At 39.8% G+C, this 27,156-nt stretch overlaps 2 protein-coding genes across 3 annotated transcripts in view; one reads left to right on the top strand and one right to left on the bottom strand.

Moving 5' to 3' along the window:
* Positions 1–6,246, bottom strand: part of ntrk2a (neurotrophic tyrosine kinase, receptor, type 2a) — an 86,757-nt gene extending 80,511 nt beyond the window's left edge. Inside the window, exons 1-3 of the mRNA XM_079371057.1 lie at positions 5,629–6,246; positions 2,595–2,669; positions 378–449 (exon numbers count right to left, since the gene is read on the bottom strand). Of these exons, the coding sequence (XP_079227183.1) occupies positions 378–449; positions 2,595–2,669; positions 5,629–5,879 (398 nt within the window). The 5' untranslated portion in view covers positions 5,880–6,246. The remainder of the gene's footprint in view (positions 1–377; positions 450–2,594; positions 2,670–5,628) is intronic.
* Positions 6,247–11,299: 5,053 nt separating this feature from the next.
* LOC306839099 (solute carrier family 28 member 3-like) lies at positions 11,300–25,390 on the top strand. Of its 2 annotated transcripts, XM_079367590.1 has the most exons (17): positions 11,300–11,385; positions 11,814–11,896; positions 12,015–12,106; positions 14,207–14,396; positions 15,332–15,476; positions 15,597–15,710; positions 17,584–17,661; positions 17,864–17,944; positions 18,090–18,170; positions 19,436–19,561; positions 19,914–20,044; positions 20,394–20,562; positions 21,402–21,599; positions 22,092–22,173; positions 24,024–24,122; positions 24,708–24,822; positions 25,027–25,390. In XM_079367590.1, exons 1-17 carry the CDS (start codon positions 11,302–11,304, stop codon positions 25,142–25,144), a joined length of 1,986 nt encoding a protein of 661 aa, XP_079223716.1. In that variant the 5' UTR covers positions 11,300–11,301; the 3' UTR covers positions 25,145–25,390. The 2 variants fall into 2 exon arrangements, with proteins under 2 accessions (XP_079223716.1, XP_079223717.1); XM_079367591.1 differs by lacking the exons at positions 11,300–11,385; positions 11,814–11,896; positions 12,015–12,106 and adding an exon at positions 13,663–13,704 and having other exon boundaries at positions 17,864–17,956.
* Positions 25,391–27,156: the final 1,766 nt, after the last annotated feature.

Raw genomic sequence — 27,156 nt, 5'->3', positions numbered from 1 at the left:
TAGAGCAGCAGGCAGCACATTTCTACACGCATCAATTAGCCTGCATTGTTTTTTACATTTAAAGTTTCCCCTCTACAAGCACTGTGACAATTAACCTTAAGAAGTACATCTGATTAGTATAATAAGTATCAAACTTTAATTATGTTAACAAGATTGAAAGATCAATTATAAGCAGTGTTCAGGCTGAACCTGAACTGAACTTCGTTTCCCATCAGACTCTCAGCTGTTGCAAGTTTCGTTGATCTTCTTTCTTCTTTTCATCGTCATTTAACTCCAACAATAAATCATACAAAACAGATCGGTCCCAACAGACTCACACTTACTGAGGCTGTTTTATCACCAGCAAGCATCAATCTGTTCCCTGAGTTTAGACTTACAGGTACTGCAGCTTGACGTTGTTTTGAAAGGCCAGCTTGGATACGTATGTCAGTCTGCTGTTGGTTACCGTTCTGTCACACAAACAAAATAAAGTTATTACAAACAGTTTTCAGGAATCAAAATCACCTGCAAAAAAATCAGGTTCAAGATCTGTAACGTTAGAGAAACCTTTTGATATTAACAGAGTCCACAGCTTCTATACCGTATTATTGATGAATTAGTTAGCACTTGTAAATACTCTACAGATGCTGTTTTGAACAAGAGGAACCAAATAGTTGAAGCAGCAGGAGCCTGAACTCCAGGAAGACGTCTGGGATTTAAAAAGCACATTTACTTATTGTCCTTAATAATGAATCCTGGAACTACAAACACATTAGCAACATCTTGTCAGTGTAAGTCGACAGAGCTACTGTTGTAGCGTAAGGTGTTTTCACACCGTAGGAACTTTTTCATAGTTCTAGGAACTATTGGAACCGTTCCTCTTCATTAACGGTTTCACCTCGCCGAGCCAAACCTTTTTAGCTCCTGCTTCATGGCGGTGTGAGAGCCGAAAGACAAAAAACTCCCCATGGTGTGTAGTTCTCAGGGAACTCACCTCGTGGATAGTTCCTCATATAAAAGTCTGAAAACAGCTGTGGTTATACTTTGCCATTGTGTAAATAGATCCATAAATATCTACACAGATCCTTAAAACATGAACAGATCCACACACGTGCACACTTGCCTCTTGGTGGGCATGCTGATCTTTGTAGATGTGTGAATCTGTTTGTGTATTTATGGATCTATTTCTGCTTTTGTTAATTGTTTCACTACAACAGTACTTCTGTATAAGTACTGTGTGGATATGAATGTGCAGAAACATCAAAGAGCTGCTCCCTTTGGGTGTTTTTGAGGTGATTTTAAATGGCTTGGATGCTGACAGATCTGACTGTAAATGCTCTACCTGATATACAGTATGTTTGTGATTTCGGTTGATTTTGACAAATATGTATTGATATTTCATGTGTTGTCCTTTGCTAACTGTGCATTTTTTATTTCAACAAGATGCTGCTGGTTTTATAAATGCTGGTTGAAATTAAACAGATCACTGTTTTTAAACAGAAACCTCCAAGTCAGATTATTAGTTTTTGGGGAAACAGCTCAAAGTGCCTTAAATATCCCGACAGTCTGTGTGTTACTCTGTGCTGCAGAGCGTGTGAGCCTCATCAGCTGAGGCGAGGCTGTGACATCACATATTTATCTTTTATGAATTACAATAATAATGCGGTGACTGACTGCATCTGATCTGATATGAAAGATTTGTAGTTTACTATATAAAAAGAGACTGTAACATAATGACTGTAAAAAGATGTCAAATAGTGTCATAATATTGGCATCTGGACCTTTTCCTGTTAAATATAATTGTTTGTAGAGAGCTTCTAAATATATGAGACATGTGTCCTTACTTTATGCATGAACAGTCATCTGGCCTGCATTCATTATTTTGTCCTGATTCATCCACCATTACTAGATTATTCTCTTTCAGTGCGTAACATAACAACGTTTTATATTCATCTCTCTACCTGAAAGGACACTGGCTGGGAAAATAGCCGTCCACTTAACACATTATGATGTTTCAACTCACGTTGGTGCTGCTTGGTAGACAATTTAGTTTGAGATGAAGAAATAAAAAAATAAAAAAGAGACACAGAGGAATAGAGCGCAGTAACTCACCCTGCAACATCCCCATTATCACAAGCAGTTTGAAAGCAACAACATACACACACACACACACACACACACACACACATCTATATGCCCACAATAACAAGAAGACCAAAATACAGAGATTCTGCAAATATCAATAATTTGTAAAGACCAGCATGTGAATAGCTGAAGACTTTCAATGTAAACAAGTATTCTTCTTTTATCAGGCTTTAAACTTTCAACTTTGGCAAATTATCTTCGGCTTACGTTACTCTCATTCTTGTTATTAGTGCTACCTTGAGGCGTAATAAAGAAGTGACATGGTGAGTCAATAAGCAGGAAAATCTTTCAAAATTAAAACATCTGCACTTGGCACCAGCGTGTCATTAATGGGATTACACGAATCAGGACGATGACGTGTTGTCGTATTAATATTTTGTACCATCCCGATAAGAGACAATTGAATGCATGTCCTCAACAAAGTGTTTGTCTGCAGAATACATGTCGTGTATTAGCCGTGAAAGACTCACAGGTTCCTGAGATTCTTGTAGTTGTGCAGGTCTTTGTCGTTGATGGAGGAGAAACCGCTCTGGTTAGCGATGTAGCTGTCAGGAGATACAAGAGTGTGTCAGGAGGCTCATTTGTTAACAGGGAGGAGGAAGCGTACACAGAAGCATTCTAACAAGACAAAGCAACATAATAAACCCATATAATTAGCGCTCAACATTAAAAATGAACTCTTGGAGGCCTGCAGCTGATAAATGAACCTGTAAGGGGGAGTTTGGAGTTTGTTAGATATCAAGAAGGAGGCTCTCACTCCTTCTCCTCTTTCTCTCTGCTGCACTAGAGCAAGACACTCGACCCGTTTAAGAGCCGAGAGAGGAGATGATTGTGGGCAACTCCCTCGAGTGAATGAGTGTTACTGTGTGAACAGGTTTTCTGCAAAACAATGTGTACTTTTCAAATAACAGATCTTTGAGATCAGATGTCCGAGAGCGGCTCACCTTCAGACGGAACAAGCTGTGACTGTCACAGCCGAGCTCTTTGTCAGCCTTGCTGCTGCACATGTTGTTTGGCCAAATCACAAGGTCATTAAATGATGCTTGAATGTGGCAGGCACGCAGAGACCCCGGCTGAATAAATCGTTTCTCATTAGAATCAGTGATTTCCAAAATGGGTTCTTCACAGTAAGTGGTTAGCTTAAGTTTTAATTTTCCAGTTCTGAATTTAAATCAAAAAGAAGACTTTTTCGTTGATGATGATGATTTTCAGCAAAGATTAAAGGCAACTGCTTAACCTTCAAATATCTCATAGCAGGTGGCCTTGAAAGGCGCCATACAACAAATATCATATACACGTAATCACACATCGCTGCCTTCATTGTACCCCCCTTTTTTCTGTCTGATCTCTGCCCTTACCGTCAAATAAAGCCAAGTTGACTGAAAAATAAACTCTACAGGAACGAAAAAAAATCTGATATGCACCCTTTAATAATTAAAGAAGCGGACCCAGAATGTCAGCATTTTTCAGAGGATGAAACACAGAAGCATGCTGATCAATTTAACCCCTTCATGTTTCCATAGCAGCAACTTGAGCTCAGTCTTGAACAGAAAATGTTTTCACTTCAGAGAGGCATTAACGGAGCAATATCAACACACAACTTTAACTCGTCTCTGGCAAGGAGGCAAGGAAACCAATCTGCAATAAATCACCTTTTAAATGGTTTCATGTCAGCGGAAACAGTTTGTGTAAAATAAGCAGTAAATTCTCAAGCAGACAGTTTGGGTGAATGGTGACATCATCGCCTAACGCTGAGACCATCTCTGTTTTTTTTTCAGCAGCAATAATGAACGCTTCTCTGCATGCTTGTGTTAGCTACTAGAGAAGAGCAGTGCTTGAAGTAACCTCCATGTGTCTATTTGAATACACAATTACTACTTGTATGTTTTGATAGTTTCTAAGGTTGCTACATGTTCCTGCTTTTATTTCATTCACACTGCATTACCTATACGTACTGTACTTTCCTCTATTTTGTTGTATCTTAAGGAGGCAGCACCCACAAATATTAACAATATAAATTTGATTGAAGATGGCATTCACTCAGATGAGATTCAACTTTATTGTCATTACAAATATTGAAGCGTAGGAGTAACAAAGTGAGGTGTGCCATCTCACCAGAAGTGCAATAAGCAGATAGTGCAGGAATCTAAAGTGAAGAGAATTTACAGATAATGTGAATTAAATAAATGCTAGAAATGTAAGTATATATAAGTATTGGTGTATTCTGCCGATTAGAATACATAGATCGATGTTAAGTAACAAGCTATTTTTTGGCAAGTTTTCTTTTATACTTAATTGGGTCTTATCTGCTCTACAACTCGTTTATGTAAAACAAAAAAAGATAAATCAACTGCTTGTTATTCGGTTTAAGGAGTTTACACTGACATTGAAATCCCTTTAGACTCTGTGTTTCAGTCAGATGTCCAAATAATCAGGATGTTCAACCAGTCACCACAGACGGGGACACTATAACCTGCTGTAGCTCCCTGTTTTTCTTTTCTTTTTTTTCCCTTTTTTTTGTAAGGTCGTTTGCAATTAAAAGGTCTCACGGTCATCAGTAATTTGTCTTTTTACATTAGCCAAACACCCAGTCAGTGTCTTTCACCAGACTGCTGGCTCATTTTAACAGCGTCCAAGGCTTTCTTCCCCAAGTTCATTTCAAGCAAATCCTTATCAACAAGGCTGTTTATCTGCCAGGACAGATACTGCAGCAATGACTTTTTCAATCTCCTCTTTAATTGCTCTCAGACATGGAGTGGCTCAATTTATTTTAAGGCCAAATGACGTTAAAAGGAATCAAAGGTTGATTAAAGAGCTTTTCAAACGCACACTGGGATTTTGTGACATGTTGAATTACACTTGTCTTGCAAATCCAAGCAAAAATGTTGACTCTTACATCGATTTTTCTCTGACTGACTGTGGTTCATTTGAATATACTCATATGAGCCATCTTGGGAAGTGTCTGTGCTAATATTTAGACGGCGGTGTCTCTCGACGTGTCTCTGTCCGCGCGCACACAAACACACTCAAACACAAACACACGCACACAAATCCAGGCGTGTGCGCGCGCGCCTGGACGTTGTCTGGTAAGGCTAATTGTGAGAATAAAGTCAATCAGCCGCAGCTGCTTTCATTTTTAAATGACCTGTCTCTCCAAGCTCGCGTTGAAAAGACTGATGTGCCCCCATATTGGCAATGAATCTTTTATGCAATGTAGGTTACACATTATGAGTCAGAGCCGAACCAGCGCCGAATCGATCAGAGGGACTTGGAATAATATCCGAACGGGTTAACTCGTGAATTTGCGTTACATTTCTGTTCACTGAAAAAGTAAAGATAAAATCTTAAACGGGCCTGGCTGTTGTCTGTCAGCTCCAGATACATTGAGCAGAGGGAAAGGATGACATTCCTTTATTTGAGAATTGTTTTGAAATAAATTAAAGCAATGACAGAAACTAATTTGATGAAAGGAGAACCAATGATTCCCTCTTTTATGACACTCACATGTCGGTGATGTTCTCCATCTCCGCCTCGGGCTGAAGGACCGGGAAAGCATTGATTCCCCGCACAGGGTCCACGCAGGAGATCCTGGTGCTACTGCAGGAGCAGGACGACGAGCATGCCTCCGAGGACATCCAGGGAACCCCCGAGCCCACAGCCACCCCGATCATCGTCAGCCACCACCACGACCACCAGCAGCACCGCCACGACCATGACGAGAAGAGAGCACCGCTCCCGGCTCTCCAGGCGCTCATCTCGGGTGCCAACTTCAGCTATATGGCTCGCTGAACAGCCCCACGGCCACGGTACAGGGTGGCTGGGATCAGCCTCGGTCCAGCCAATCAAGGAAGGGAGAGAATCAAGTAAAAGATCCGAGGGTGAGGCGGTCAAGTCAGGCGGTGAGGTTAGAAAACCATCAGCTGTGACCACACTGACTGACAAGACGGTGAAAAACCAGAGACGATGTGAATACTTCCCCGTGTGTTTCCTCCAGAATCTCCAGTCAGTCACTCAGTCAGTCAGTCAACATCACACTGAGACACTGTCGGGTGTGTTCCGAGGAGGATCTCTCTCTCCCTCTCTCTCCCTCTCTCGTTCGTTCACTCTCTCACTCTCTCTGAGTGTGTGGACGAGATGAGACGGTTGGTGGTAGTGATGGTGGTGGTGTGGGCTGGGTTGAAGACACAGCTCCAGAATAAATGACAGACAGGGTGCAGGAGCCAGGCACTTGCTGGGATGAAGACTATACGATGAGGATATCAGAGCAGATCACGTACAAAGTGATACCTCTCTGACCCCCTTTGCCTTTAGGGAAATGCCACTTTGCTCTGCTTTGCAGAAAGGGTCAGGTACAGAGCAAAAGGGGTCTCTTGCTCAAGGGCACCTCGACACAGCTGCGTGATTTCTTGTAAATTGTGCAGTCGGTGGGGTGAAAGGCCAGCACGCTCTGTGACATGTTACTCAGGCCTGTTGAGTAAGTCCTTGTCTGACGCCAAGAGGAGAGGTGGAGCTGACTCTTTCCTCAGAGAGGTTATTTCATTTATCTGCTTGCTGGCTTCACACTATGTCCATAAATGAGATATAAGGGTCTATCAATTTACAGGCTCTAATTGCCATAATTATCCTCATCATCATCCCTGCCGTCGTCATTATCATCATCATTATCATCAGGTTGCTATGCTGGGGTTTTATAAGTAGACCTGTATACAGCTAATCAATGAAGAACACGTGTGAAGGTGCCTTTATTCTAAAGGAAAGTTGTAACTTTACATTTCTAACTTTATATGGACAACAATGTGAGAAATGATTGCAAATTACAAACTATCCTTTTGTTTTTATTTAACCAATAGTATATATATAAAATTATACTATTGGTTTTGAATGCCAGCTGTGCTTGCTGTTGAATCTTTCACTAAACATTGGATGTAACGTCTTAGGTGTCACATGAGGGTGCCATCACCAATCATCAAGTCTTCACCCGGCTTGTACTAGACCAAGCGACACCTTTATTAAATCAATCAGCCATATTTCATAATCATAGAGGGCTCCCAGCCAAGACAGACCTGAATCAATACTGTGTCATTTCAGAGTGGAGGCTGCACACCAGTCACAGTGCCGCTATACGTCTCATACCACTGAATGTGTTTCTGACACAAGAGACGTCTGTAACACTGCACATCCATGGAAGAACAAAGCTGCTTCTCCTTCATCTTTCACCTTGTAAGTGAGAAAAAGAAGGTGACAGCACATCTGCCTGTGAGCAGTGACAACATGCCACAGCTGTGAGGAGTGTCTCCTCTCTCTCTCTCTCTCTCTCTCTCTCTCTCTCTCTCTCTAATGTCCTGTCCCCATGTGCAGCTCTAATGTGACGTTTGCTCTGACGCACAGCCAGTGCTGCTGAATAAAGGAGTGTAATTATGGAGCTCTGTCTATGTCGGAACCAATCTGGTGGATGCCCGCCTCAAAAAAAACAAAAAAAAAACTGGTTTGTGCCTGAACAGAGTGGGCGTACCAATTAAAACATTGTCTCACAAACATAATATTCTAATTACACTCAGCTCCTTTAGAAAAGTGACAGAGGTTGTAGCCTGTGTTACAGGATTTTTTGACATTTTACACACGTAATCACCCTTATTGAATCTTCTGTCAGTCGCAGACAAAGCATCAGTCAGGACGTATTTCATCCAACACCATGAGCGTATTATGGTATGTCAATTATACTTAGCCTCTTCTGCAATGTATGGAGTGTCTCATGTTCACCGCCCATGATTTATAGCCAGTACACAGAAATAAAGCGTGCTGCCGATGAGCTAGTTAAACCATTTTAATGAGTTTATTAAAGTCTGTATCCACCAACATTAACCAATGCATCAAAGAAAGAAGTGCATCAATCAGGTTACTGGAGCCAGTTCATTGAAACTGAGTTTGTACTAAATAAACATTGTGTAGAAAGAGCTCTGGCTTATTGCTATAAATAACATTTAAAGGTGTAACCATCATCTTCTAAACAGGGGACTTTAATGATCATTTGTAGTTTATATTTGAACAATATAAAATTGTTTCATGATTTACAGATGTAAAAATTCCTCCTTTATCTCACCTTTCCGTGTCTGTGAGAATCTCAGATTAGCTTGTGTATAGCACAGGCCATTTCAGGTACTGTCTCTTTAAGGCCCTCGATATGTGTAGATTTTTTAATCTTTCCCTGTGGAAAAAGTGACTTGTCTTATCTCTTTGCTGCTTTTGACCTATACTATACATGTTTTGACACCGTTTGGCCTCCTTAGAATCCTAAACTTGGATTGGCTATGTGCCTTTTCAGAGGTGTGAGTATTTAAAACGAGTTATTAAGGCTGTGTTTTCTCAGGCTGCTAGTAGCTTTCTTTATATTACAATGACACAATTTTTTTCTTTTTAAGAACTTTAAATTGTGACTGATCATTACACCTTCAGACAAACAATTTTTTGAGCCCTTAAAGGAAAAATATTATGAAAAATGTACTTTACCAAGTTTCTCTTACACTAATATGTGTACCTGGTCTGTCTACAAACCCACCTATGATGAATAAAGTCCATCCTCTCTGTCTTTGCCAGCTCTACTTGTGCAAGCTTGTACAGCTCTAAAGTGTGCGCTCAAACTGGCTGTATGGATATTTTCCCTTTGTGACATCACAAAGGGCAGTAACCCCTCCCCCAGGTGGGTGACACTTCCACAGGTGTTTGTTTTGCCCTCTGAGTCTGCCTTCTGATCCCAATTTTATTTTCCCCAGAAGGGCAACTCTGTTTCACAGCCTCCCGAGCCATTGAATTAAGCGGCCTGTTCTGAGCAGGGCTAAAACAGAGGGGTTTATAAGCATGATCAAATACAGGATCAGAGTGGATTTACAACCAGAAATTTAACACATGTTTTACCCCAAAGACAGGAGTAATCAAGCTTTGACTCATAACTGGGACGCATTAAGTTTGTCCTGAAAATATGAAACTAGCTCATTCAATGTGCAGCCTTCTTCTTTAGTGGTCACTGTACAAGCTTTTGGCACATCATGTTTAGATAACACACTGTGGTCTGACAAAACATTCCTGCTGTCCATTGTTTGTATTTTTTGGGGTTTCTGACTCATGAATGGCTGCATCGAAGTCCTCTTGGATAATAATCTTCAATGAGGCCAGTGTGCAACATTTAAAAGAAGAAACGATTGTTCTTTTTTTTTTTCTCTTCTCATTACACTTCCTCGTTTTGAACCGGACCGTAACCCCCGCTCCCATGAGAAAAAGGTTTTGGAAGTGGTACAGAACAAATGCAAGACAGATGAGAGTCCTTTGCATAAGAAAGGAAGTCCTGACTTAAATTATTATCCATCATTCTGACAAGTTTCAGCATTTTACTCAAAACAAGCCACATGAAAAAAACCTATCAAGGTCACGCTTCATCCTCAGCGGAGGTAATACATACTGTCTAATTCCATTAACATAATGTTCAAATTTTGACATTTTTAGAAAGTTTTATTTGTGTAAACAAATAACAGTCAATCAGAGTGAGAACCAATATTCAGTATTCTGGACTTACATTAACCTCACCAGCTTCCTGCCTGGTGTGTTATGATCCTGAGAAATGATCCACCAGCGCTCTCTAGTGGCTGCTGGGATCCTTCAGAAATAACACAACAGCCTGCCGTGTCCATGAAAACAATGTTGCCATTGAAGAGGGAGAGTTTCTGTGAGAACAGATAAAAAAGAAATAGTTCAGGAAAGAGACAGAGTAACTATGCTGAGCAGTCTGTAGTACAGCAGACACCGTGGAGTCAGAGACAGACTGTTCTTTCAGGCCTGAGGGAGGGTGAGGAGAAAAGGCTCACGGCAGTCTGACTGCAGTTTGGTCTGTTTTAAAGAGTTTGTCCCAAACATTAACCTCTTCCTGTCTGCAACTGATAACCCCTGTGAGACGCAACGATGAACGTTTAATGGTAGGCATAGGATTGTGTGTGTGCGTGTGTGTGTGTGTGTGTGTGTGTATGTGCGTGTGTGTCTGTCTGTGTTGAAGTAATCCCTTAATCACTCTGACCATTAACCTGATGACAACAACGGAAGGCACCAATCTGACAGGAAGATAGTGTGTGTGTGTGTGTGTGTGTGTGTGTGTGTGTGTGTGTGTGTGTGTGTGTGTGTGTGTTTTTGTGTGTGTCATATACCTTGAAGATGAATACCTGAAATACGTGATATGTGTTTGTGACATTAAACACCAACTTAGACCAAACATCAATCAACAACATAAAACTCTGAAAAGAGAGAATGTGTGTGTTTGTGTGTGTGTGTGTGTGTGTGTGTGTGTCATATACCTTGAAGATGAATAAGTGATCCATGTTACTGACACCAAACACTAACTTAAACCCAACATAAAAGAACGACATAAAACTCTGAAAAGAGAGACTGTGTGTTTGTGTTTAGGTGTGTGTGTGTGTGTGTGTGTGTGTGTGTGTGTGTGTGTGTGTGTGTGTGTGTGTGTGTGTGTGTGTGTGTGTGTGTGTGTGTGTGTGTGTCTTTAAAGATGCACTATGTAGATTTGGGAGTGAAATTTGAAAGTTGGAGAAGTAAATCGAATTGTAAGTCAAATTGCCACCCGGGTATAAATAAAGTTTTTTGAATTTGAATTAATTCTATGCTATATTTTCTGAACTAAATAAACAAGTGTTATTCAAAGATCCAGGTCCTTTAACAATGTTTAGAGCTAAAAAGCGACCAGGAGAGTTAGAGTTTCACTGTTGCAGCCCATCACCATCACTTCTCATAGCCTTTTATCTTCCATCCGTGTTACAGGGAGCACATTTTCCTCTGAGGACAGTTTGTGTCCAGCAATATGAACATCCCACAGAATCTGTGCACCTATCCAACTTCAATCTGTCCACCAAAACTCCACACTATACTGTTTTTTGCTGTTTTTAACTGTACATTGTGATTTTCACATGTAAAGTGCCTTTGAGCTCCTGTAAAAGCGCTTACAAATAATAATAAACAAAAAAGTAATGTATCTAGAAGAGAAAGACACAAGAGCCCTCAAGGAGTGAACGACATTCAGGGAGCGAGGAGGGAGGACGAGCAGGTGGGCGGAGAAAAGGAAGGGCAAGGTGTGTTTACAAAAAGACGCCCCAGCTAGTCCTGCTGGAGTTTAATCGTACAGATATGGACGAGCAAAGAATGGAGCTTAACATGTTCGAGAAGAGGAGTCTAAAGAGAGGTGAGGACAACAAGGCCTTTGAGAAAGAGGTAAGTTAAATATGTGATTAAAAACTTGTTTCTCAAAGTTGAATCAACACATCAAAGAAACTTTAGAGGAATCCTGCATTCAGAGGAAACAGTCTCTGGGTGCGTAACGTAATGTCTGCTGTGGGTTATCAAAGTTACAACAAATAGTCCATATAAAAAAAAGTATTAGAAAGCACGAATTGTCAAGATGTAACAGTTCGGTGTTGTGACTTACGTTCTTCTAGGTTAAGAAGGCTGCGTCTGTGGAAGTGACACACCTGTGTATGAAGAGACATTATACAGTACACACAAGAGAAGAAGCTCTCCTTTAAGGCATTTAGGTTCTAAGCCAACACCTGTCACTGTGCAAGCATCCTTGTGTTAGCATATGTTAAATATGCTGCGTGTGTGTGTGTGTGTGTGTGTGTGTGTGTGTGTGTGTGTGACAGGAGCGGGATGAGAAACACATTCAAACAGACAACACTTCAGAAGGTCCAGATGTGAACAGAGAGACAAACCACCACAAGAAAAGGTTGTGTATGTGTACACACACACACGTGCATCTTCTCTCCTGAATCACCAGCCTCCCGTTTGTTCCTTTCTAATGTTACACTGATGTCTCCTTTTCTTCACCCTTCCTGTGTGCTTAGCCTGCTGGAGCAGAAAATGGAGACTTTCCAGGCGTGTGTGGCAGAGCACAGAGACCTGATTCACCTGATAATACACCTGGTTTTAGTAGCAGGTAAACTATCTTTGTCAGCATCCGTTAAAGTGTAACTCATGACCCTGAATGGGTCAAGGCCTCGACATTTAAAGAGTGTGTGAACAATTGGCCCAAGTATCAGTCAAACTCATTTCTTAATTTGTACCTCTTATGGTGGGATTTTATCGAGGACAAAGACGTGCGTCCTCCTGTGCTCTCTACACTCTTATTTTCTTTCTTCAGTACTTCTGATTTTTGCAGCCACATTCACAATATTCAAATACATCCTCTGATGCCACATTATTGTCACACCACTAACATTCCCTCGTCTTTTTAAGGCATCATGATTGATCAGAAACCGAACAAAGAAAACTCATCATTACAGTCAATACTTCAAGACAGATAAAATCCGATAACTCCTTGGCTACCAGACTACCCAGCATCCGTTAACCCGAGGGGCTTAAAGATAAATCGTAAGGGAGTTTAAAATCGATACAAGTGTCAAGGTGATACGGTGAGCGTCAGCAGCTGCAAAGCAAGATTTTAAAATTGAGGACGCACCACCGTCTTTTAAATCGGAGGTGTGGAAACATTTTGGCTTCCACACGGCAGTAAATAAAAAGAGGTGAGAAGACAACAGACAAGACAAAAACTGTGTGCAGAAGACGGGGAACTTTTTCAGTCATCTCATCAATTATCTACAAAAAAAAAATGATAATAATAATTTGTGAGAGAATCGTATCGTGAGTTGAGTGAATCTGTACATGCCTACTTAACCGTGATCCCAACATTGTCCAGGAAGTCTTTAAAAAAATTGAAAATCATGTTTTCTTTAATATGGTGACAATACCATAATGTTTTGATAGTTTGTCCATTTATTGGTGAAAGAATGACGTAAAATGTTGACATGCTGGATGACATCTCATCTAACCAAAGAACAGATTTCAACACTTTCTTTTTGAAAAATGTCATAAATATTGTGCTTTATGGGCTGTGTGATGGTAACAAGAAGGTTCAAAGATAGAAAGAGCAGAAGAATGAGAGACTGCACATAGATACTTCAGTGATCCCGAGGGGAATTCAAAACACACACACAGGTCACTGTGTGACTTCTGTAAATATGAAAGCAGTGAAAAAGTGAAATATTGTGATCCAATATTTATTGGTTATTCTTTAATGAGGTGAAGTGGCAAATAAATAAATAAAATCTGAACATAAGGAAAGATCATTCAAGCAAACAATAACGTATAGGGTTATGCTGATTTCCTCATTCATGATGATATCGACAGAAATAGCAACGTAAAGTTCATACCGTGTTTGTTTCTGAGAAGACAAAGGAGGTTACATATACTATAGTATTCAGAATGAGTGAGGAGTGAGGCACGGACGTCATTAGCAGGACTTGTATACATAATGAATCACAATCAACTACAGCAATGCACAGATGCTTTGTAGTAACTTGGACCAACATGTTATATTTAGTGTTTTGGCACAATGCAATCGAGCTGTTGAGAGCTGCAGCTGGGCAACATCTCTGTGAGTGGAGAGCCATTCCCTCCCCGCCATGTGGTGCATGTGGTGCATGTGGTTTCTACCAGCGAGGAGCTACGATTCTTAAAGCAGCTGGAAGACCAGCTGTGAGCAGCTCGGTGCTGATTTGGTTTATTGAAACTTGATGAAGGGATCAGATCATTCACAACATAACCAGGATGAATGCTGTTTGGGGAATTTTCTGCCTTGGGCCCCAACAGACTTCAAAACTGCCATTGCGTTTGAGCAAGTTTTAAACAACCTTTGCACCAATGGAAATCGCTTTTTAACCGACTTACTCTCGCACCTCTCGATAGAAAATCAAATTAATGGTTAAATCAAAATTAGCCTGCAAAAATTAGGCCTACAATTACAATTGTGAAAAAAAGTTGCATTACATTTCGCAGACACTTTTTATTATCTAGACATAAAACACAACAAAAGCGAACAGTAATGAACATGTTTGTCTTTCAAAGAAGGAGTCACACTTTTAATTGTTTTACACTTAGCGGGTTGCAGCGAGTGAAAGCGCAGCTAAGAGTGGTTAGATGAAAAAGGTTAAAATGATGGCAGCGCTGCAGGATTTAATTCACTCTAAATTTGTTTCAGGCTTTGTTGCCATAGTGATGGCAGCGTGTGTGCTGAACTTCCGCCGGGCTGTGGTGCTGCTGGTCATCTCCGTGGCAACCGTGTTTTTCCTGACCTGGGATTGGATGGTGGAACGCTATGGCGACAGGGTCTGGGAGGAGCTTCATCCCATCAGGGAGCTTTTTAGCAGAAACTGGTCTTGGATGAAATGGTGAGAAATTACACGCGACATTCATCACATGGGGGGGGGGCTTTTGGTCTGTTTTTTTTTTTCTTCACCACAAAGAAAATAAAAAATATCAAACCAAACCATGAGAAAAAAAATATCCATCTCAGTAGCTGTAACTAATGCTCATGATGTGTGAGACAGCTCAGACACGTTGGAGGTTTCTCTGCCTCCTCTGATGGGGGAAATTGATCATTAGTGGAATCAGCATGAGCGCTGAATTCAAGCCGAGCAGAATAAAAGAAACAAGAGCAGGTAATGGCAAAATGGAAGACGGACTGCTGCGCGCTATAGTGCAAAAAAAGTAAGGTAATGAGACCAGCTCTGGAATACTTAAGTGGCAGATACCCGTGCAGAAAAGTAAAAAATTGAGGCAGAAGCGGACTATGGACTCTAAGAGATGAAACAATTACTTAAAAATGTTTAGGTTATTTCGTCATCTGCATCTTTTTATTTTTAATTCAATGTATTTTCTTTCTTTTTGTTTATAATTTGTTTCCATGTCTTGGTCATGTATTTTTGCAACATGGATAAATCCATCTGCAAACCAACAACATTAAAAAAACAACAACGAAGAAATAAAGAACATTTTCAAATGCAGATATCTTTTAAATTTGATTTTAACACTGGCTTATACGGCTATTCATCAGCTCCAGCGCTTTGCCTGGGTTGCCTGTGTTTTTATACAGACTATAGCTGCCCACCCCCACCTCAAAATCTCTATCTCTCTATCTCTATATCTCTATGTGCAGAACTATGAGGTGGGACTTGTGTTCAGTTCAACTATTTGGGTTGTGACAGGCATGTAGTTTTCTATGCATTTCAATGTGTTGAATTTACTTTTGTTCAAAATGGTAACTTAGGACGTGCATCTTCTCTGAATGCTTATAAAGATGTTCTCTCTCTCTCTCTCTCTGCAGGATAATGTGTGCGTTGCTGCTGGTGGCCGTGGTGTTCTGGTTAGCACTGGACACGGCCCAGCAGGGGACCAGGCAGCTTGTGTCCTTCTTTGGTTTGCTGCTCTTAATCTTCCTAATGCTGCTGTTTTCCAAACACCCATTCAGGGTAATACACACACACACACACACACACACACACACACACACACACACACACACACACACCTGATGAGTAACTTTTTGATTAGAGGTGTGTAGGTTTGAATGTTGTACATGTTTGTTACAGTGGTCTTGGCAGACTCTTCTTTGTGGTGTCGGGCTGCAGTTTGTGTTCGGTCTGTTCATCCTCAGGACCACGTTAGGTTTGGAGGCACTGCGGTGGCTCGGAAATCTCGTAGAGGTACACTCACACAAACACCAGCATCAGCAAATGATTTTTATGTTTTCTTCTTGTGGTTGTTTCAGCTCCTTTTATAATGTATGTTTTTTGTTGGTCATAAAACCTTAGTTCTCTTCAGTTTGTTTGACTATTTCTTTGTTTACTTTTATTTCTTTTTTCCAAATCATTTTCTTTTTGCTTCACCCTTTTTCTTTTGCCTCATTTCATCTTGACCTTGTTTTCTTGATTCATTTCCTTTTTTTTGTTTCTTTCCATCCAACTGTGTCCTTAGCTTGTAACCTTGTTTGTGACCCCGGTTAATGTGCCCATTCTCCTCCTTTTTCATTGCATTATTTCCTCATTTACTGTGTGTGTGTGTGTGTGTGTGTGTGTGTGTGTGTGTGTGTGTGTGTGTGTGTGTGTCTTTGTGCTTTTTTTCTTGATTTTGTCCTCGTTTACAGTACAACAAGCCCTTTGACTTCCTAATTTATTTATGTAAAGTACCTAACATTAGTCGTTCAGCTTTTTTAATTGTCCTTTTTCCTTTTCTTTCATTTGTGTCCTGTCAGTGTTTTCTCTATTCTACCATTATTAAGCCTACATATGTGTTTTGCTATATTATCTGTTTTATTAAAGCTCTTACTACTGACTGTATAAAAATATGGATGATATGACAGCTTCCCAAAAGAGATATAGCTCAAAGCTGCAGTATAGGCCCGCCTCCACCATGTTAACAGATGGTACAGGGGTCCAACTATAAAATCAACATCGATTTTTAATATTTTTTCTTTCGCTCTTCTAAAGAGTTGAGTTTTTTGATGCTATAAAAAAAAGGTGTAAAATGCCGTGTTTGACAGCTCTGTTGGCATGTGAGGCTCCTGCAGCGCGGTGTGCTTCAAATTAGAAGAGCAGAGGAGGAACAGTGAGAGAAAATATATCGAACACTGTGACACACTTGTGAGCTCTATTTGTTTTTTTCATACATTTATATCAACTTTCAGCGCACTCACCATTCAGGGCGTTGGATACGCACTCCGCAGCATCCCGTTCTGATTCAAACAGAGGCGGTACTTTTCCGCCAGGTAATTAGGCGGACGTGGCGCTCAATTGCAATCACGTGATGTAATTGATTGCTGAAATGTTTGTTTTAAAATACATCGACAGAAATGTTGCTGTCTTGTGAATAAAATGTTGGTAAGTTAGTGGTGAGGCATCCACAGGGAGGTGCATGTTAAAACTCCATTCATTTATATGAAAATGCCTGTGTTTAGAAATATTATGCAAATCATAATGCCCGGTGGGAGGGGCTTCTTGTTTAAAAAGAAGGCTGAGTGAGTGAAGTCAAGTTACAGAGGAGGTAACAGCTTGAGGAGGAAAAGTTTGTTTGCTCACTCAAAACTCATGTTGGAGTTTTGTTTTGTAAATATTTCATGTAAAAAAAATATTTTTTTTGTTTTGGATTTTTCACTTTTTTTTTTTGTAAATATTTTGCACTTGTGGAGGCCGGTGAAAAATAAATCCACCAATCACAGTCTGCGACTACGCCTGTGTGTTTTTTCAAACTTTTTTGGGGGTGTTTAATTAGAGAACTCCACCACAAACACTAACACAAAAGTTATTAAACTTTCCATAGACGTGAGTCTCTGTTTTGAACCGACCCAAAAGTCTGTTCTGCTGTGAACTGTGATGACCTGAGGGAGCCAATACGGTAGTGCCCAATGTGCTATTCGTAAGGTTCAGGCTTCACTTTGTACAACAGGGTGAAGTGGAGAGGCTTCGTCTATATTTATACACAGTCAATGGCACATTCACAAATAATTGTCCTGAATCTCAATTTAACATAAAAGGGTCAAATATTTAAAAGATAAAAATGTACCTTGAATTCTTTCTCAAGGGCTTTTTGTCGTTCACTGATGTCGGGTCTAAGTTTGTGTTTGGTGCCAGCTACACAGACCATTTCTTGGTCTTTAAGGTATGACACACACACACACACACACACACACACACACACACACACACACCTCTAAATAACATAAGAATCATGTTAAAAGTTAGTAAGTTTCTGATATTCCATTTTAACATTCTACATATGAAGACTTAATGAGATGTAAAATCAATACACTACATGTCCTGTTAATAATACTTATTATGATCATTAAATTGGACTCTTTCAGGTGATGCCAATATTGATATTTATGAGCTCGGTCATCTCCATCCTATACCACATCGGCTTCATGCCCTGGCTGGTTCGAAAGGTAAGGCCGAGGGTAAATGAAGTTCAAAGACTTGATGTATAACTATTTATTACAATTTCATAAAAGGAAACTGTTTAAAGCTCCTGTGAGGAATTTTAATGTAAAGCAAATTATTTTTTTTGTGCTGTAATGATTTCCCCCCCAGATTGGATTCATAATGCAGGTTACCATGGGAACATCTCCTGCAGAATCAATGGCTGCAGCTGGAAATATTTTCTTGGGACAGGTAAACAACAGTCAAAACTAGGAGTGGGACATAATATCTTTATAATAATCTATCCTCAGGCTGACTCATAGGATACAAACATGAACATTGCTGCAGCTAAATATCAAGATATGTGTTAAAAAATACAGCCGTCTGTTCTTACATCAGGTATGTGTTTCTGTTGATGGCTGTGTGGCTCCTGATGTTGCTCCTCCACTCTTCCCCTTGCTGTGCAAACGTTTTCATTATCCTCTGAATTTACAAACGTGGTTTTGGATGTCTGCACTTTGGTTTAGTTTATTCTTCGTCTCTTGTAAGTATTGCAATATCAGCAGAAAAATAATTGTCCAAATGAACAGGGGGAGAGGGCCAGTCTGCTGGACGACCTTCAGACATGAACCGTTGAAGAGAGGAACAGACATAGGCAGTGAGAATAGTTTTACCCCAACCAGGAATAAACGATTTAATCAAGCCAATACATGGTATATAACCATTTAACAAATTATTGTACTGTTAAAGCTATTTTCTTAGGCCGATGTACCTCTCCTTTGATGCTCTAAAAACTTGCAGCACTCTGGAATGTTCTCGAACACTTCAAGGACATTTTGTTCATCAGAAACTAACACATGAACATCACGTGACTTTATTTCAAAGACACAGAAACTAACACTCAAACATCACCCCACCTCTGCCAAAACTTCTGCTGACACAGCAAACACACATTTTAGAGGAAGCACCTTACTGTAATTATACAATCCTGTGACTTTGGACATTTGTTGTCTATTCTCTGGTTTTGGGAGCTGACCTGAAAGTCAGTGAGGTAGACCCCCAGCTGGGACAACACCCTCGGTATCTGCGTTGTAATTCCCTGCTTTATTAAACCTTCTGGTTTGTTCAATTTGAACCTGAGTCTCTTCTCTCCCTTCTCTAAGAAAACCAACATGCACAAGGTGACTTAAAAAACCCAAAACAATGGACACTGAGCCGAACAACGCTTTGGCATAAACTATTGCTCTCGTCTGAATTAAATTTCTGTCCGGATCAGCATGAAGAATAAAAAAAATGTTTACATGAAGCATTTTTCCTGATCAGGCTTTTCGACTATGAGCACAAAAGTCGTGGTCTGTGTTTCTGGTATCATAATGTAAATTACCCTGGGATTCCCAACTGTAACAGAAATCATCATCATTTATTTTTTTTGAATCACTGAGGAAATTATATGAACCAGTAACTTCATTCATTCACTCACAAATCAGCCAAGCTCACATCCTGCTCTGTTGTTTCAGACAGAGTCACCACTCCTGATCCGTCCCTACATCAGTGGGCTAACTCTCTCAGAGATCCACGCCGTGATGACAGGAGGGTTTTCCAGCATCGCCGGTACCATCTTAGGAGTCTACATCTCTTTTGGGGTGAGGCAGGGGACAAAGAAGTGATTACAGATTCGCCAAAATATACACGTTTTTTTTATTTTTTTTATTGTAATACACAACCTACAACTTTTGATCACACTTTATATGTATGATATCTACATGTATGTAATAAAATCAAGGTTGATTCTTTTGTAAGATTTAGAAATCACCGTGATCGTGATACAAGCCAATTTGATAAAATGCTGTTTATAATTTATTGTTTTAAGTTTTAGAAGACTTTGGATTTATGATTTAGTGTCAACATCCAACCTAACAGATTCTTGGTTGTCCTTGACAGTGACCTTGAAGTACATCTTGATCATGTTTTGTTGTTTGCGTGCCTGTGTTTGAGGTTGAGGCATCTCACTTGTTGACGGCGTCATTGATGTCTGCTCCAGCCTCCCTCGCCATTGCAAAGACCTTCTGGCCTGAAACAGAGCCCCACCGTGTAACGACCAGTAATGACTTAAAAATGGAACGAGGGTAGGACAATACATTACATGCAAAGACACACCAAATGCAAACTTGTCTTTATAAAAACAAGGGCAGGATGACCAAGCTGCCACACACACCTGATTAAAAAATCTCACACAAGGCAAAGACCAAAAATATGTACCTGGCAGTGATAATCAGCTTTATTGGTCAACTTTTGTACTCTTTCAAAGAAAATAACTTTTGGTTGTTATCATCAAGCTTGGAGACGAGCACTGCAACACCAATCATTTTTGAATGTCATCAACACCAGTATGCTGATGACACTGTGCTTTTAAAAAAAAAAAAAAACCCTGATGTTGGTCACAGGATTGAGTTTAAATGCTTCTTGTCTCCTCAGAGAGAGTACAAACGTGTTGGAAGCAGCATCTCAGGGTGCAACTTGTGCTGTGGGTTTGGTGGCTAACATCATCGTCAACATCATCGCCTTCATGGCACTGTTGGCTTTTTTTGACTCTGCCCTCTCCTGGCTGGGCGGGATGTTGGACTATCCGCAGCTCAGCTTCTCGGTGACTACTACATTCTGACACAAACTCTGAGACAAATAGACCAATCTACCATATCGCCTTGATTGATCAGCAACTGCAAACTTCATGACCTGGGGGACATTAGGGTTATATTTTTAAACATTGATATAACAATGTCTGTTAATCCACATTTTGCATGTTTATAGCCTGCATTTCATATCATTATGTATCCTGTCTTATCATGAATATCCCTGCAAATCCCAACCCTAGCATCCAACCACTACCTAGCTAACACTTCAGTTGATAATTACACCTCAAGATAGGAAAGGCAATATTTGCTTATTATTATCTGTTGATGTTAGCATGCTAAGGGGAATATTAGCCAGGTATTAGTTTAATGCTAACGTTTGCTTTCTTGAATTAGCTAACTTGTCAAGTTCAGAAAATATGCTACAAGTGGTTAAATAACATTGCAGTAGTCAGTTTTAAACATGGTCCAAAATATGTCTGACAGTTGTTGCTATTAGCAAAAAGGTTGCACTTTTCCTATCGTACCGTGTAACACAGTCACATTATCATGTAGGTTTGGCTCTAATGCTAATCTTTACTTTGGTTAAAAAGTCGGGTTTTTTTGGTTACCTAACAGGTTGCGCTAACTTTTAAAATATTGCCCAATGTTGCACAGAAATGACTGCATTACTTGTCTTTTCAGTTGCTGATCAATCCAGAAATATTGTCAAATTATTTTAGAAGCCTTAACAACTGGAACACAGCGGTACACCATTAAAAGCGTTTTATCATCCGCTTCAGAAGACACTGACTGCCAAGTGAATGACGTGAAACACAAATGGACTGACTCTGTCTTCTTGTCTCTTCCTCAGCTCATATGTTCGTACCTGTTCATGCCTCTGTCCTTCATGATGGGGGTTTCCTGGGAGGACAGTTTTATCGTTGCTGAGCTGATTGGTATCAAGACTTTTATCAATGAGTTTGTGGCCTACCAGAAGTTGGCAGAGTTTATTAAAAGGCGGAAAGCAGGAGGGCCGGAATACGTGAACAACATAAAGCAGATTATTTCTGTGAGTGCAAACGTTAAACTATGAACACGTGTGTGAGTTGTAATATGCTGCTATGTGATACAGAATTTAAAATAGCCAATTATCAACATAAATTGTTAGTTTATGTTTACAAAAGGAGACTTACAATAAGTTTATAACATTTTACTCAACTCATGATCCCATATGTAAAACGATACTGTGTCTATGATAACAGTTTTTTCCTTATAAAAAAAGACACTGATGATATAGTACAAAAAACCTTATTGAAAATTTCATTCGAAATAAAGAGTTTTAAGCAAATCCCAATGTCCCTCATTTTTGCATTAATAATTAATTGTATTGTGATGTATCGTGACCTCCCTGCTTATAAGTATTGCAAACATGTTTGTTTTTTATTCAGCAGCTGCGTAATATGAGAAACATTATGATGAGTTAAGCATTTATACAAGCATCAACATCACAGTTGTTTCCTTTGTGGATTATATTTCTAACTTTGTGATTCTCTTCATTCAGGTCCACTCTGAAACCATAGCTACTTACGCTCTGTGTGGATTTTCCAACTTTTCTTCCCTGGGGATGACCATCGGAGCGCTGTGTGAGTGCCTCTTAGTGAACTGGAACACTAATGACGTACATACAAAGAGGAACATTTCAGTTTGTAGAAATGCTTTCAGATGTAGTATGCAGCTCTGATTGAGTATACATTATACACTTCTTGTTAATTGTCCCAATAAGTAAAAAAGATTCATAAAAAAGCACAAAGGAAGTCTATGAGGTACACATGCTATGTCAGGAAGAGCATGAACATATCTTTTCTGGCTGGCATGAGTGCGAGTAGGTGTAAAATCCATCTGTTAGAGTTAATCTAGTTACAGTATGTGGGCTCATGAGACAAAGTCTATTACTTTAGTCTGTGGCTGCTCTCTGGGAAACAAAACACACGATACATGACGATCCCTCAACAGGAAAGTAACTGCGCATATACTATACATGTATCCCCTCTTGACACTCTGGGGAGTGATAATACTTGTTGTAATCCATATAGCGCCCTTTGTTGGTGAAAGAGAACTTGTAGTGCTAAACAAACTGGTAAAGAAATCCACTAATATCGGATGATAATATTGGCTTCACAATTAATCCCTAATGCTCTAATGTATACACATATAGTATGTGATTATCCCTTAGGAGACTTTACATACTTAAAGGGAAACTTTATCCATTTGCAATAAGTTTTGTATCATTAGAAACCTGGTATTATTTTTGAATTTTGAGCCTCCAATGACACAAAAATCCTCATTTTGCATCAGACTGAGGCTGCTTTGGTTGGAGGCAGTGATGCAACATCGCTAGTTCCTAATGTTTTCGACACATTTAAGCGAAAGACCTTTAACAGATCAGTGGGCGGGACCTCACTCCCAGAATCTAAACGTCTGCAATTTTGCTTGGAAGCTATGCTAACAAGCTCTGTGGAGAGAGCTGAGAAGAACTGACTATGGCAAAAAAAAAATTATGTTTCAATGTCAAACTGATTTGGAGGAATTTGATGGATTTTGAAGGTCTTGCTCGAATTGGATGTTTGTGCCTCTTTCTATAAGCAGTTGCTTTTATGCAGCTTGATGGAGGAAGGGGCGGCGGTGAGAAGAAGGACCCCGGATCAGCTCAAGCTGGGGTGGACTGGTGGTGTCGGTGCTCTTTTGTTTATGGACACAGACAAACAGTAGACTCCGTTTGCTGCTAAGGATTTCTAAGGAGCCAATTCCTTCTGGAAGAAATCTCGGACTGTAAATAGAGCACACCATAGTTTCAATAGGAGAGGCCTGTGTTGCTGTGCATCCTGGGAGTTGTTGTCTTTCATCCGTATGAGCCAAAAAGGCACTTTCTGCCTTTTCTCAGTCAGAAAGGAACCAACTTCAAAATGTATTTTACATTTGTACTACATGTATGACCCAACTTCAATACAGATTCACGTTTCAACAGAAGCATCCCTTTAAACTACGTCCTCATAACAAATGTCAACAGACTGGAACATGACTGATGCAAAGTGTGAGCGTGCGTGTCAGAAAAAGTGTTGCACACAAAATGACCTTGCTGAACAAAAGCCTTTGTGGCTGAATAAAGACGTACAAGTTTCTACTCAAAAAGAGAACATTTGAGATTAGAGGTCATGATGTGCAAGTTGTAAATGAACAACAATTTTTAAAAAATGGTAGCTATTATAAATATCAATAGTGTTGATTTGGGCTTGTTTCATAAAGTGGCCATTTCCTTGACACAAAACACAAAGAGTTCATTCTTCATGAATGCACTTTGAAAATAAATTATTTGTGTAGCACAAGATTGTGTGGAATATTTAAAAAACTTATTCCAAAATATTTAAATCAAAATGAACTGAACATGTTGATAATGGAGTTCAATAAAAAAAACTTGCTTTCTCTCATTTTGCAGCGTCACTGGCTCCAGAGAGACGTGCCGACATCGCCAGTTGTGGCTTCAGAGCTCTGATCGCAGGAAGTGTTGCCTGTTTCATGACAGCGTGTATTGCAGGTGACTATAATCATTGACGAATTGTTAATTTTGATTTCAGTTTAAAACTCCTGTGAGGATTTTGGCTGGGAATGAAACAAACTGAAATGAATATACTGATGCCTCTTCATGACCTGCAAAGGAAAACAATTAACTTCCTCGTTCTCTGTTCCCACTACCACAGGATAGGTGTCAGGTGGGCAGAATAAGAGCCCACTGTAAAAACATTAAATGTTTGCATGCCCAAAATCCCTCGTAATTTGTGCATTTGACATTTAAAATAAATAAGGATGAGATGTGTTGTCTTACCTACATGTTTTAATTTAACACATTCATCCATAAGTAAAGACTTAAATAGTCATGCTTTGTCCATCCGGCCAAATTCGACACAACCAGAAGGACTTCTCAAGAGCTTTAACGTAATCTAAATGTCCTCTTTGTAAAGTAATGAAAACAATCTCATGTCATCTATTCTATGTGTCTGGTTTGTTTTTGTTTTTTTTAAGATTATGATGCTTTGTGATTTTTCATTAATTGGATGCATTTAGCACATCAGTCATCATGTAACAGCATGTAATGATCCTCATTATAACTGTGGGTTTCTAGGTGTGCTGTACATTCCTGATCTTCACTGCCAACATTTCTTGAGCACAGAGTTCAACAAAACCAACGTGACCCTCAGTTCACATCTGGTCACCTGCTGCAAACAGCTCTACGACAGGTGTGTTATGACAGTGTGATATACTGTAACAAGCCAATGTGTGGCTCCTGTTTCAACTTGTTGTGTGTTTCTTACTGTGGAATAACTGTAATTCATTCAGGGTACTTCACCCAGCTTCATAGCTATCTGAATCACAAACAGCTTGTTAGAGTGAAAACAGTGAGATGAGTGTTCTGTGATTCATCGTGTGTGTTTCATCCACAGTGTGACGGCGTATGAGCCATCGAACGTGACGATTGGAGGAGGATTCAATGACAGCATTCTGCAGGACTGTTGCACACTTTCACCTACGACACATTTTAACTGCAGCCTGGTGCTGTGAGTCACTGTGAACAAAAAAAACCAATCAGCTCAATGGAGCACTGTGATTTGTTTACACTATTGTCTCATGTTCTGTATGATGCTTTAATGGCCTTTAACTCAATGGTGTACAATGGAGATTTGGTATTGAAATTTGAAAGTTGGAGTAGTGAAACAAGTCCATGCTACATTTTCTGAACAAAATACAAAAACTTTATTTAAAAATGGGTTCATGAACAGAGTTTGAAGCTAGAAAGCTACCAGGAGAGTTAACCCCCACCATAACGTCTCGTGTAGTATTTTATCTTCAAACATTGTTCCAGAGACCAGATTTTCCTTTCGAGGACAGTTTGTGTTTAGAGTTATGAACTTATACCACAGAATCTGTACACTTCTCCAACTTTCACATTTCTCTAACAAAACTACAAAGTGCACCATTAAGTTTTATAATTAAAGAAAATCTCCAAACATTTGTTGCGCCTCCTGTGGACAAAGCAGGATCTCTAATCTCTTTGGAGACTCTGTCCTGTACATGTACAAGTAGTGTTTGTTTTTTACAAAGAAATGGAAAAGAGCTTTTTTTTTCTACTAAAGAAAGGATTAACTACATAACTCCACATAAGGCCGGATTTTATTTTCATAACTGAATGACTGTGTCATAAAGAAATCTCTCCCAACCTGCATCATTGTGTTTGTGTGCTTTTACTTATTTTCCTGTTCTGTGTGTGACTTTTTGTGACTTATGGAAAACATGTTTGTGAAGTGACCGAGAAACACTGTAAGATTTTTGCTCAGTGTCATAAAAATGAAGAAGCAGTGAAATATCTGTGACTGCACATCTGATAGAAAACAAAAGCTATACTGACTGTCCTTCCTTTACTCATTATAACAGTATTGAGTAAAAGCAGTTTATTAGCCATCCATTGGATGTCACTGTTGTCTTCTTTTTCTACTCTGCAGCACAAATCTAAGCGCACGCTGGATTAATTATCCCACCAGTCTGTCAAACTGGGCTTGGATTGGAGATTGGCAGACCAATTGGCAGCATGTCTGGCTCATTAATAAGGACACAAAAGTGATCCAACCAGACTGCGCGGAGGATAAAGAGGAGGGCATCGAGGGTGGGGGGCAAATGACAGTCTTTTCATTAAATTGAGCACAAGCTAAAGGTCAGATGGTTCCCTTCTGGGCGGGCGGGAGGTGTGTTCACATGTGTGAATTTCACACACCCACAGAGAGGGAACATTAGACTCAGCCATCAGACGCTGTCACATATTTTAAGGGTCTGTGTCACCATGTGTGCCCCATCAAAAAATAAGAAAAATCACAGTGAGCTCATTTTCATGTTAGGCAGATTGTCCGGGGGGGGGGGGAAATAACATGGAAAGTCAAAGATGGTAGGAAGAGCAAGAAGCAGGACTTTGGGAATTTTCAGCTTGATTTGATTGTTTCTCTGTGTCGAGACTAAAGCTAAAACTAGATTAGGGTTGGACAACATTTTGAGTTTTTAAAAAATATCAAAATGTATTTTCAAACGAGATATGACTGAGAGTGAGATATTGTATAATTCAATATAGTTTATGTTGCGTTATAATAACGTTACACATTTCTTCCATGCAGCCCCGTTTGCCCATTTCTCTGGCTCTGCTTCTCTCAGCCTAAAAGTGAAACTCAAATACCACCTGCAAAACAAAATACACAGCTGCTTGTCATTTTTTTATGCAAGAAACTGGTTTGTTTTGTTTTCCATTCTTTTGTAGGGAGGCTTTTTTATTCAAATTCAATAACTATTTATTTCACAAATGGGTAGTAGATTTCTGTCACATTTGTTTGTCTACATGTTGAGATTGTGCAGCAGGCTGTTCATGAAATGTGACATTTTGAATGTGGATTTGATTCAGAACAGACTTTTGGGTTTTTTCTATATAGAAATAAATATTAAGCTATATAACCCGTGTCCCCATTCAGCCGAAACATATCCAGATTAGATATTTTTCTATATCACCCATCCCTAGCATGGGGCATAAAATCTCA

The sequence above is a fragment of the Symphodus melops genome, assembly GCF_947650265.1.
Source record: "Symphodus melops genome assembly, chromosome: 1".
Classification (NCBI taxonomy): domain Eukaryota; kingdom Metazoa; phylum Chordata; class Actinopteri; order Labriformes; family Labridae; genus Symphodus; species Symphodus melops.
Note: the sequence above shows the minus strand (reverse complement) of the source record. Positions and strands in the feature narration are given on the sequence as shown.

Excerpts from the sequence above, each read along its gene's own strand:
- LOC306839099 (XM_079367590.1), top strand. The coding sequence starts at position 11,302 with ATGGACGAGCAAAGAATGGAGCTTAACATGTTCGAGAAGAGGAGTCTA. Across the intron at positions 21,600-22,091 it reads ACATAAAGCAGATTATTTCT|GTCCACTCTGAAACCATAGC; the intron begins GTGAGTGCAAAC and ends CTCTTCATTCAG. Across the intron at positions 24,823-25,026 it reads TGCAAACAGCTCTACGACAG|TGTGACGGCGTATGAGCCAT; the intron begins GTGTGTTATGAC and ends TTTCATCCACAG.